Source organism: Nuphar pumila, chromosome 7 (assembly GCF_984573655.1).
Source record: "Nuphar pumila chromosome 7, dmNupPumi1.hap1.1, whole genome shotgun sequence".
NCBI lineage: Eukaryota > Viridiplantae > Streptophyta > Magnoliopsida > Nymphaeales > Nymphaeaceae > Nuphar > Nuphar pumila.
Genome location: NC_143255.1, coordinates 18,593,157 through 18,606,476, shown reverse-complemented (window position 1 = coordinate 18,606,476; position 13,320 = coordinate 18,593,157). Strand labels below are relative to the sequence as shown.

Below are 13,320 nucleotides of genomic sequence, written 5' to 3'. Positions count from 1 at the left end.
CTTAGTAGAAACCATTATTTTCCATGAATTTTAATTTTTTTGACAGACAAATCCCACAAATAAATTTATATACATTTCTTAGTTTGGACCATGTGATTGTAACGTGCATGTAGGTCTTTTAAGATCTTCAAAGATCAATGGCCCCACAATATAGCAAAACTTCATGACTTGAAAAATTGCATCTTTTACGTACAAAACATGATATAAGGTACCATCCCTAACTAATAAACTATGCTGAATACATCTACGAAGTCTGATTGAGACGGTGCAGAGAGAGAGAGAGAGAGAGAGAGAGCAAATCAAGAATGCAATATACATTTAAATCAAAGTTTCAGATCCGAAGGAAGCATATTCCACTTTGACAATACTGAACACCAATGAAAGGGACAATTAACCCATTAGGTAAAAAAGAAGGCATCTCAAAACAACCTACACCAAAAAAGCAATCTGAACTAAAAGGTAAAATCTGGTTCATGTATGTGGTGACCAAAGATAACATCCAAATCAAACCACTTGGTAGTTTTCTGTAATAAGCTGCGTTCGATGGGCATACTTTGGAGGAGGGCCTCCCTTCAGAGGCAAAATATTAACAACCTGCAAGGTTGAAAAGGTTAAACATTTAACCACTTGGACATAATGCACTAGTGCAGAAAGTCTAAACTCACATCCACAGTTTAGGCTCAAAACAAATCAGGTCAAGTGAGACCCTTGAACCAACTATAAACTCAATGGCATGTGGGCGCTCCATATCTAATACTTTTCAAGGTCAGGACAAAGTTGGGTTGTGCATATCTGGGCCATGTTGCACTAGTGAAATGTACAAACAGGAGGGGAATCACGCTCGTCAATAACTCAGCCTTGTGTTGGTAGAAGGGGCTTTAAAATGTTAGAATGGTTCCAAAACTTTAAGAATAACTTGAATCAAGCCCCATAAACTTGACAATTGCAACCAAATGGACACAGCATTTCAATAGATCTACAAATTCACTCAACACGCCATAGAACTCAACAGTTACACCAACTTGTTCAACACTAAACTTTGATTCTTTGGTTCCTTTATACCAAGCACAGATCCAGAAAACCTGTGGCCGAAAACAGGAAATATGCATAAAGAACTATGTCACAGGGACTCTTCAACTAAGTGCCGCACCCACGTCGCACCCGCACCTGATGCGGTCAACCTGACCCTGGGTGCAATCAATGCACCCAGGGTCATTTATGTCCAACTTTTATATTTTTACCGCACCCCCACACCCAAGTTTTTTGAAAGTGCCGCACCCCCGCACCTGATGCAGTCAACCTGACCCTGGGTGCAATCAATGCACCCAGGGTCATTTATGTCCAACTTTTATATTTTTACCGCACCCCCACACCCAAGTTTTTTGAAAGTGCCGCACCCCCGCACCCACACCCATGTGACATAGATAAAGAAACGTGAAGTTTAATTGGACCAACCTTAACATCGCTGAATGTTTTGGCTGCAGTGAATCTTACATGTATGGGGAAGAATGCAGAAGTATCTGCTGGAGGAACAACAAATTCCATAGATCCACTACAAAGTGCAAATAATAGTTATATGATTTGAAAAGAAATGGTAGTTATTCTAACAGTTTTTCTTGACATCGATTACCTCCTGTTTGAGCTATCAATCAAAAGGATAGACCACTCCAAAATAGAGCTCCTACTGTCATACCTGCATCCAAAGCATTCATTATTGAAGATAAATACCACTTCAATCTACAAGGGAGCTTGCAGAATACAATAACTCCGTCAGTTTCCAAATGAAAAGCATCCCAAACAAATTTATAGTGCAGTACAATGACAACTCATGGTCAACCCAAGCTTTGAAATGTTCTACACTATGCCGACTTGAACAGAACTAACACGGTGTGGGAAAGGAACTTTGTAGAAATAGGAGATGGGAACATGGTAGATCCAAAGCATGTTTTTTAGTAAACAAACTATGGCAAACACAGACACACATATGTATGTGTAAGATTTTATGCATGCGCATATTAACAATTCCATCTTAAAGCACAAATTCTTGAACAATTCTAAGTCATTATGGCTATTAAATAATAAATACTAATTGAAGATGAGAAAAAACAACACAATTTAAAAAGAGAAATAAAAAAAAGATCAAGATCATAAAAACATAGAAAAAATTAACAGAGTTGACAATATCTGACATCGATTTGACTTTGCTATGAAGTATAGTAGTGTGCTTGGTGTTCATCGGTGTCATGTCATATTGATGTGTCCTCAAAAGAGGTTTAGACTTCAAAGTCAGTAAATTTAGAATGTTTCAATATGACAAAATTTACCCAATTTTGAACTTTGAACATTTGAGACAAGTTTTCATTCCTACTACCTTATCCAATCTTGCACACATGGAGCCACATACAAAGAAATGAAAGACAAAAAAAGAATTCAAGCTATGTCATACTGCCAGCACAGGTAAACATGATGGAACACTCAACAACCAAGGATCTACGAGCAACGTGGCATACAAGTTATTAATGCTACAAGACTGACCTCCATTCTCCATCAATCTGCCGTACAGTTGGATGATCCCTTAATGTAGGAAGAGGAATTGAAATGACAACATTCCGCAAATCAAACATAGATGAAGCTTCATACTCAATACTGACATATGTTTCCCCACCAGAAACAGAAGGCCAACAATTGACTGAAAAAAGATAACCACATTCAGTTTAGGCTTTGCAAGATAAACACCAGAACTTGACAAGCTAGGAAACCTACTGCTAAGTGGTACAACAGACTCATCAATGCTTTGCATTCTCCACTTCAAAAGCCCTACCCCTGCTGCATCACCAGTTTGGCCAGTTGGAAAAGGTCTGTTAGGGTCCTTCAACCCTAATATATTTTCATTAGAAAATAATTCCTTGTTGATGTTAGGGTGAGTCTTGAACTGCAATGCTGCATTTGATCCACTTTCAATCTGAAAAGGAACATAATATTAGGTGTGAGGCATACTCTCTCTCTCTCTCTCTCTCTCTCTCTCTCTCTCTCACACACACACACACACACACACACAAAAAAAAAAAAAGGGAAAATAAGATATACCAACAGGAAATAATAGTACCACCACCAAATATGTTTCCAACCAATGCCTCCCAGTCAAAACACATTGGGTTTACCAGCAGAGAACTCTTTATTGGGTTTTATATTTCAACACCAGGTTATTCAATGGATGTTGTACGCTATGTCAAAGTGCCTATTTAGAAAAATGATTTTCTGATTCATAGAGTTGGTAGGTGCCCAAATGAACTGGAAGTGAGCTATGTCCAATGAACAAAGTATTTACTGACTATAATAACCATACAGGTGTGTGCCCATGTTCATGTGCATGTGCATGTGCATGTGCATGTGCATGTGCATGTGCATGTGCATGTGCATGTGCACATACACATGTTGCACTGGATACTGCATCATCATATTTACAAGTCTAGTGGGTTGAGCTGACCAGTCCAAACTCAGATCACCTCCCTACCAGGTCATCTGGTTGGTTCACCTGCTCCACAAAATCTACCTCTATAATTTTCTCTATTTTAGTTTAAATCACAAACGATGGGTGAAAGAAGATTAATGTACAGACTGAACTTTTATTAATTTTTGTCGAATGTATTCATTCTCATGCTAACATTCATTAAAGTTCAAAAAATTTATTGTTTATTGTTGTAAATTCATGATATTATTCTCGTAATGAAAATTCTTAAAGATCATGATAAAGTTCATATTTAATGATAGTTGATTATTGGATTGGATTGTTTATGCATAATAGTTAATGGATGATTGAGGATGCTTGATATACTTTTTTTCTTTGGATACACAAACTGGGGGACAACTCCAGATAGATTTGAAACTAAGATCCCTAGGTTATGATAGTGCAACCTAACCATTCATCATCCAAGTATTACTTAGATTTTAAAATTTTTAAAATTTGATATCATATACATTTTTATTAGCGTATGCAGTTTTTCTATTTATACTAGAAAAAATCTGGCCAAACTACTAGGTTGACCTGGTTGAGTCAAGTCATGATCAAACTAGTTGAGTGTTGAGTCACTGGGCTTTCAAGCTATGGATTGCATGCTATGTCAAGAAATATATTTTTCTTTCGATTCTACAGATTGCAGTTGGACATCAATCAGAAGTGAACTGTCACATGTACAATGCATTGCTGATAACTACACTGACGTGCATGTGTTTTGTCTTTTTTTTTTTTTGAGAGGAGATATGCATGTGTTTGTCTATGTATATATTTTCTAGAAAATTTGAGAATCCAAAAGCATCATTGCAAAAGATGACGAACTTAAGTTGAATATGTTAGAGAAAAAGGAAGTAGATCAATTACGTGGCATGTCACTTATGAGTGTTGATTTCTACAGTCTCAGTGTCAGCAGTCGACCAATGACAAAGGAGATTCAAAGATCAGATAATATGATAGCGCCACTTATGACTGTCTATTTTCACAGCCTCAGCTGTCAGCAGTTGACCAATGACAAAGGAGATTTGTCTTACGATCAGAAAATATGCCAGTATGTAGAAAAAACTAACTTCTCCAAAATAAAAAATCAGAGTAAAGAAAACTGAAATGTTTTGTCCACATGAATACATCACCTGGACTTGAATGAATCCATCTTCCTTGTTCAAGATTTGCAGGGAAAGAGACCCTTGGACATCAAAGTTGCTAACCCCACCATCCCGCTTTAGAGTCACATTGATCTTTTCTTCTACGGTCAGTGTTATGGGATCAGATGGTATGGGAGCAGATGCTTTTGTCTGTCCTGGAATGGGTTTCACATCTTCAAGAATTACTTCACCTTCAGCCTTTAGAGACTCCAAGAACTGATTAGTTCTCTGTGTTTTCCCAAGTTGCATCCCAAGGCCTTTAGGAGCAGTGGCAGAAGAAGGTGGTCGACCTGACAATGTAAATATCACATGCATCAGTGGCATGCAATTGTCAGACACAGTTGATATAACTCAGAAATAATAAAAAACGGCTAATGAAATTAGTGATGTCAAAATAAAAAATAATGCTCCCAGCTCTGGAGAAATTAGTAAACCTCACTAGGTTAGTTAGCCATATAAGAGTGTGTTATGTGACATCTAAATAGCAATTAGAGTTGGAAATTCCAGAGTTTTAATGCCATTCTAATTTCCTCATACTATGTAATTGTGCAACCTCATAGTCATGGCATAATAATCCAAGGAACAACCTTTTGATTTAGTTGACTCAATATCAGTGCTCAATCCAAACCCAGACCCACTGCCAAAACCACCTCCACCACCACCTGATATGCTCATATCGTTGAAACTACTTTCAATTCTTCCAGAACCAGACAGTGGCAGAGACATAAATCCACCTTTCTCCCCTCTATTCTTCTCCATCTGAAAAATAAGAAAACATAAAGGGGAAGAAAAATAGTCAGAAGCCAGCAGAACAATTATCAACCCATATTTCCTGAAAGATAAAAAGGATACACTAAATTTTAGAAAATCTGCAACAATCAAAACCTTGCTCTTGTCAATCTCACTAGCTTTTCTCTTCATGACATCCTTGGTTTCATCTATCTTGCTCTGCATCACAAGCTTGTGAAGCCTTTCTTCATGGCTCTCCATTTCACAGTATTGCTTTACTTGAGCAACAGTTACACTCTCTTTATTGCCAAGAGAAATGACCTCATCAAAAGCAAATATGAGCTCAAATGCCATCTTGCTTATGCCTTCTTCATCAAGAGAGGGAGAATATTCAGGAACCTGTGCAGTTTTAACACATGCATTAGTCAGACAGAGATTGCATACAGTTAGTAATCAACTAAGAGGATCAGTACAAAAACACTGAGGGTGATCTTGCCACAAGTGACATCCATGCCAATAGACTCCTAAAAGAAAAGGTGATTCTTCTCAGCCCTTCTTTTCAAATGTTACAGAAAGAAATACCATAAAATGCAGTAAATTACAAGTCCAACTCAAAGATAAGTTCACCAGAAACTAAAAGGTAACTTAAGAAACTTAGAGTTCAGCTAAAAGCTTTTATTTCCCAGTACATTTGCTAGAGATATTTCACATAGTTGCTTCAAGATTTTGGTAGAAATGTCAGCAGTTTGTAGTAATTCTTCAGTTTTGGAATGATCTGAACCATTACTTTCAGTATTATTATAGTCTTGGTTTGAACAACACTTTCTGATTTTGGCATGCTGTTACCTGTCATTTTTGACCCCTCACATATTGTCTGTTAGAGATTAATTACATGATAAGAAAAGGATTCTCTTCAAGCTCATTATATGAAAAGAAAAGCATTATACACTTCAACAAAAGCAGATTCCATGCCTGTAACTTTTTCAATTAATATATAATACATCGCGAGATTAATTAATCAGGTACCAGTTTGGACAGAAGCCTCAGGGTATCCAAATCTTCAAGTATATTGCTCTGTTTGTTTGTGACAAGAAGCAGATACAGAGATTCTATTGGTTGGTAGACATAGCGAACATTTTCTGTCTCAACATAAGTGTGTTGTTTCCCTATGCCAACCAACTTAGGAAATGCTGCTAGCAGCCCTTCTATCCTGATGCGGGACATATCCACAAACTGCCTTGAAACCAATGCTGAAAACAAAAGTAACCATGTATAAGCAATTTATAACAGTCAAAGGTAAAGAGAAAAACTTGAAATGTATGAAACGTATGGATAATGTCTAATTCAAGGGAGCAGAAAATGAGAAAACTAATGCATTTTTTCTGTATGATCATTCTAAAAAATATAAAAGAAAAACTTCAAATATATGAAGGATGTGAAGATAAGGGGTCTGTGAGGTTTTTCACAACAATGTCATGACATATGATTAATTCTCTGCAGAACATGAAGTACAACTTTTTTGTCATTACTTCCCATGGCTGTAAGGCCTTTTCACTAATTGCCTATTGTACAAAACTTTCACACGTGCGAATGACTATCATAAAAGAACCTGAATGTCATAGAAAAACCAAGACAGTTTGTCTTTTGACCTCCACTAAAATGACCAAGAACAATCAAAATGTTAACTGAAAGAGAGACACAAAAAGCAGCCCAAAATCTCATGCGCAACATAAATTGGTGTGATTCATTGTCATTTCACCCAGTCCTTGATCTAAGAAACCCGGAACAGACAGTTGTGCTAAACGATAAATTATCCATTCTGTAATTAAACAAGGTGTGAACTGTTAGAATCCTCTGGAACCTGTATTGAGGGAAAGAGAAGAGAAGAAGGGGCTGCAGCTGTCACGATTTCCATCATTGAAATCGTGACCTAAACAATGTATTAATATGTTTGTGTAGTGTGTACAGTATGGGTCCGGGTCTGGTATAATATCCAAACCCGGAATGAAATAAAAACTATACATTAAAAGGACTCAAGTCTGATATGACTCGGGTCTGATATGATATCCATACCCTAAACACACTTTTTCACCCCCCCTCAAGTTGATCATGGTTTTGAACCATGAACAACTTGCCTTTAAGCATCCAAAAGCGATCTTTTGTCAAGCCCTTTGTAAAAATGTCTGCAACTTGTCTTTCAGTATTGACAAACTCAAGCTCGATCTCTTTTTCTTCGACTTTTTGTCTCACAAAATGTTGGTCGATCTCAATATGCTTAGCGCGACTGTGATGTACTGGATTGAATGACATATTGAGAGCACTTTGATTGTCACACAGCAAGGTAGACAGAGAGATCGTTTCTCCCACTTCAGTTAGTAAATGCCTGACACATGTGACTTCGGCAGTAGCGGCAGCCATAGATCTATACTCAGCTTCAATGCTTGATCTAGCAACAACCTTTTGTTTTCTACTACTCCAAGAGACTAAATTTCTTCCAATAAAAACACAATATCCTGACGTAGACCTTCGCTCATCAGGATCTCCTGCCCAGTCTGCATCACAATATACAGCAAGTTCACGCACATCCTTGTCAGACGACTGTGGAGAATATATCAACCCATCTCCAATGGTCCCTTTCAGATATCTGAGTATCCTCTTAGCTGCCTCCATATGTCCAGTACGTGGTGCATGCATAAATTGAGACACTTGATTTACTGAATAAACAATATCAGGTCGAGTAAATGTGAGATACTGCAACATCCCTACTAGACTGTGGTACCTGGTGGGGTCCTCACACGGGTCTCCATCATGAGTACTTAATTTTTGGTGCACACTTTGAGTTGCTAAAGGTTTGCAGTGTTTCATGCCTGCCTTGTTGAGAACATCTATCGTATACTTGTGCTGAGTGAGAGTCAAGTTATGAGCCTGACTATCGCTTTCTAAGCCAAGAAAATAGCGCAAGGCCCCGAGATCTTTCATTTTGAACCTTTGACCTAATAGGTCTTTCACTTCTTTGATGTGATCTTCAGAGTTTCCTATTATAACTATATCATCAACATAAATTAATAATAGAGTGATCATATTCAGACTTCTAAAAATGAATAATGAGTGATCCAGTAGAGAGCTTGAAAATCCATGCTTTTGAATCTCAAGGGAGAAGCTGCCAAACCAAGAACGAGAGGCTTGTTTTAGGGCATAGATAGTTCTCTTTAGCCTGCACACATGTGTTTTACAATTTTGCTCTTGATATCCAGGGGGTTGTTCCATGTAGACTTCCTCCTTCAAATCTCCATACAAGAATGCATTCTTTACATCAAGCTGACTCAACTTTCATCTATGTTCAACGGCCAAGGAAAGAATAATTTGAATCGTTCTCATTCTCACCACTGGGATGAAGGTCTCATCATAGTCTTGCCTTGTATCGTTCAATGGTTCCATCTGGTTTATACTTTATTTTGTAGACCCATTTGGGTCCAACAACATTTTTGTCAGGTGGTCTGGGAACGATTTCCCAGATTCCACATTCATGTAAAGCTTGCATTTCATCATTCATGGCTTCTACCTATTTGGTAGAAGTGGTTGCCTGATAGTACATAATAGGTTCATCTTCTTTATTAAGGACAGTTAAGAAGAGCTGAAAATCTAAGGAGAAATTGTTATAGCTGACCCACCTATCAATAGGATGTCAGATGCGATTGGATCTTGTGACCTCAAGAGTATAAGAGGAAGTAGGTGCAACTGCTGAGGTGTGATTTGAAAAGGTCTGGCGCTGTCGTTCTCTGTCTAGTATAGCAAATACCCTTGTATCTGCTTGGTACAGATGATATTTCTTCCCTATTCTGTGGTCCCGATGTGCTAATAGTCTCAGATGTTTCTTCTTCCTGCCGCCCACAACCTGGAGAACAAACTTCATTGGAACTAGCAAAAAGCTCGGAATTCAACCAAGGGTAATAAACTTCGGTGATGGTAGGGGACATATCCGTTGTGCCAGCTTTGTGATCAAAATTGTGTTCATCAAAGATAACATTTCTTGAGATTCTGATACGTCTGTTGGCGGGATCATAACACCTATATCCTTTGTAGTCGTTTGCATATCCCACAAATCTACACTTCTGAGCCTTGTCCTGATACTTGTTTTTCAAGGACCGATCAATGTGCACATAACAAACACAACCGAAGACACACAAATCATGATAATTAGGATGAGCTCCAAAAAGACAGTAATAAGGAGACTTATTTTCCAGAACAACCATAGGCAATCTATTTATCACATGTACGGCAGAATGAAAAGCTTCTGTCCACAGATTGATGAAAAGATTACTGTCATGGAGCATACTCATGGCACTTTCAACGATATGCCTGTGTTTTCGCTCAACAATCACATTTTGTTGAGGGGTGCGTGGACAGGACACCCTTCTACCTATCTCATTATTTTGAAGAAAGGAAATAAAGTCACTAGATGAGAACTCCCCACCTCCATCACATTGAAAGAATTGAATGGACTCACTGAATTGATTTTTTACTAAAGAAAGAAAATTTTGAAACAAAAGAAAAACTTATGACTTATTTTTATGAAGTATATCCAGGTGTATCGAGAGTAGCTATCAACAAAAATTAGGTAGTATCTGCTCCAAGATCCAGAGACAACTGGGGCAGGTCCCCATACATCAGAACATATTACCTCAAAAGGCTTTGAAGCTCTTTTATTAATAGAGTGAAAAGGCAATACATGAATTTTGCATAAAAGACCACTAGAACACTTCTGATTTTTCTCATCCACATGGAAACTTTCTTTTGGAATGAGATTATTAGAAACAAGTTTCTCAATAAAATGACCCCCACAATGTCCTAATCGACTATGCCATAAGAAAGGCTTATTACATTCAGAAATACTAAAAACATTTGTTGAAGAGAAGGAACACGACTCTAATGAAGACTTTGAATCCAGATGAGTGGGGCAGACGGGATGACATGGAGCTTTTTCAAAGACATACATATTGTCTCGTCTCTTTCCTTCAGCGAATGTTTCCCGCGTGCGAAGGTCCTTGACCTGCACAGAGAAGGGAGTGAATTCGACTGAAGCATGATTATCATCAACAAGTTTAGAAACAAAGACAATGTTTTTCTTAATATTGGGAGCATGAAGAACATCAGAAAGTTCAAGAGTAGAAACAGAATGGTAGGATCCATCTCCAGTGACAATTTTACTTTTGCCAAAATAAGGAATAAGTTTAGAAAGTTTACTTGCATCACCAGTCACGTGAGTTGTTGCCCCTGAGTCAACGAACCAAGTGCCTTGATCATTTTGCTTTAATTTCAATTCTGACAAGGCGGATATCAACAGATCTCTAATCTCTCCACTGTATCTGATATTGGTGGACTGTCTTTTTTGTTATGTCTGTGGATTCTTTCCTTTATTTTCAGGATTGTGCCAACAATTCACCTTGATATGCCCCATTTTGTTATTAAGGAAGCAAGTGGGGATAGATCTTTGCCCCTGAGCATGAGTCAACATATTTGGAGTAGAAAGCAATCCACGTCCTCCGTGTCCATTTCGCCCTTGTCCCCCTCGCCCCCGTCCTAGACCATAAGTCACTCCTATGGCAAAAACTTCTTGGAAATTTGTATGAGCATGAATTTCTTCAGAAAATCCCTTCAGAGTCATTTCATACTGAATTAATTTAGCTCGCAACTCATCAAAAGTAGGAAGGACATGCAGACACAGTAGTGAAGTGACAATCATATTATAGTCGGATCCCAATCCACTTAGAGTTTGTTGCACCATATCACTGTCACTCACCGCACATGCTATAACTGCAAGTTGGTCTGTGATAATCTTCATTTTGTTTAGATATTCTATGATGGTCATGGAATCTTTTCTCAGCAGCTGAAATTTCCTCTTGAGAAAAACCATTCTCGCTTGTGAAACTTATGAATACGTCTGAACCAATCTCTCCCAAAGTTGCAGGGTTGTACAATTGTCGGGGATTGCAACAAGAACCTCTTGAGATAAGGTAGAAGTGATGTATGCAACTACTAATTGATCTTTCCTTTTCCAGTTGAGATATTCTGCATTTTTGACATACACAATTGAACTTGCCCCTGTATCATCTTTCTCTTCTCTCGTAACAAATTCTAGCGAGACTGGAGTGGTTCCATCCAGGTGACCTAAGAGACCTTGGCTCCTTATAAAAGGAATGATTTGTCTCTTCCAAATCAAGAAATTTGAGGTGGTTAACTTTTTGGAAACAAGCTGATTGAGAAAACTCGAAGAAAGACTTGATTGAGAAGAATGAGAATCCATGGAGAAAGGAAAATTAACAAGGGTGTTCACGAAGTGCTCAGTCTACTGCTCGAGAAGTGTGCTGGTCGCTCTTTTTTTTTGTGGTTGTGCAACCTTCGAGAGGCTAACAATCAGAGACTGTCAGATTCAAAGGGGAATTAGGTCTGGATTTTCCCTTCCTCCCCTTTTTTTTTTGATTGATGCAATAAGGAAAAAAAATGTTGGACAGAAAATTTTTAACTGATTGTGTTTTCAGACAAAACACAGATGAATATGATGTGGGCAGACAACTGGTATGTGGATATCAATTGTGACAGCAAGAAGAAACAGATTGAAGATGGAATTGCTAGAAAGAATAAGAATCAAATTGAATATTTACTGTCACACAGCAAATATGGGTAGCAAAAGGGGAATACGCAGTGAGTACAGATCTGGTGCATCATATCTGAAAAAGCAGACGAAGGAGAGGGTGGGTCTGGGGAAGACGCAGAGAGGGTGGGTCGTGGGGAATACACAACGATTCACGTGAAATAGATTTTACCTTTTTTTTTATATGACGCACGGGATTGACGTGAACAAGGATTCACGTGAACTCCTCACATGTGAATTTAGGGATTCACGTGAGACGTGAATCCACCAGAAGGAGATAGAGAAGAAATGAAGAAACGAGAGGAAGAAAAAAAAAACTGAAGAAGAGAAGAAGACAAGAGACGAAGAAATCCTCAAACCTCTGGTCGGTCACACCCTTTGGAAGCCTCTTCAACCCCTAGATGGATCTCGACTCTGATACCATGTTAGAATCCTCTGGAACCTGTATTGAGGGAAAGAGAAAGAGAATAGAAGAAGGGGTTGTGGCTGTCACGATTTCCATCATTGAAATCGTGACCTGAACAATATATTAATATGTTTGTGTGTACAGTATGGGTCCGGGTCTGGTATAATATCCAGACCTGGAATGAAATAAAAATTATACATTAAAAGGACTCAAGTATGATATGGCTCGGGTCTAATATGATATCCAGACCCTAAACACACTTTCACACTTTTTCATGAACAAATACAATGCCACCAAAGGGCTACAAGGTGAACAATCATAAAAGCCACTTATAGGCAAAATACACAAAGCTACAAAGGGCCAACACATAAAAGATAAAAAAAATGATCTTTATTAAGACTAAATGCACACAAAATGCATAGGATACAAGGGACTTAAAGTCCCATATTTATACACAAAAGTGGGGAGTGAAGAGCTCCCAATATAGCCGTTGGGAGCTCCCAACTGTTATATTGTCAAGGACAATAATGCCCTTGACAATATAACAAAGGACAACAATAATAAAATAAATAAAAATAAAAATAAGAAAAACAGTTTAGCTCTTAATGGGCTGTTCATATTACAAAGGTCAAAAGACCAAAATACCCATAGACAAGGGACTTAAAGTCCCATATTTATACACAAAGTGGGGAGTGAGGAGCTCCCAATATAGCCGTTGGGAGCTCCCCAACGGTTATATTGTCAAGGACAATAATGCCCTTGACAATATATCAAAGGACAACAATAATAAAAATAAAAATAAGAAAAACAGTTTGGCTCCTAATGGGCTGTTCATATTAGAAAGGTCAAAAGACCAAAATACCCCTAGAGGGTACAC

The 13,320-nt window shown here is 38.1% G+C and overlaps 1 protein-coding gene across 1 annotated transcript in view; it reads right to left on the bottom strand.

Moving 5' to 3' along the window:
* Positions 1–288: 288 nt before the first annotated feature.
* Positions 289–13,320, bottom strand: part of LOC149831368 (coatomer subunit delta-like) — a 37,569-nt gene continuing 24,537 nt past the window's right edge. Inside the window, exons 4-12 of the mRNA XM_090013844.1 lie at positions 6,412–6,635; positions 5,542–5,784; positions 5,244–5,415; positions 4,645–4,946; positions 2,764–2,962; positions 2,536–2,689; positions 1,631–1,693; positions 1,456–1,552; positions 289–594 (exon numbers count right to left, since the gene is read on the bottom strand). Of these exons, the coding sequence (XP_089869970.1) occupies positions 505–594; positions 1,456–1,552; positions 1,631–1,693; positions 2,536–2,689; positions 2,764–2,962; positions 4,645–4,946; positions 5,244–5,415; positions 5,542–5,784; positions 6,412–6,635 (1,544 nt within the window). The 3' untranslated portion in view covers positions 289–504. The remainder of the gene's footprint in view (positions 595–1,455; positions 1,553–1,630; positions 1,694–2,535; positions 2,690–2,763; positions 2,963–4,644; positions 4,947–5,243; positions 5,416–5,541; positions 5,785–6,411; positions 6,636–13,320) is intronic.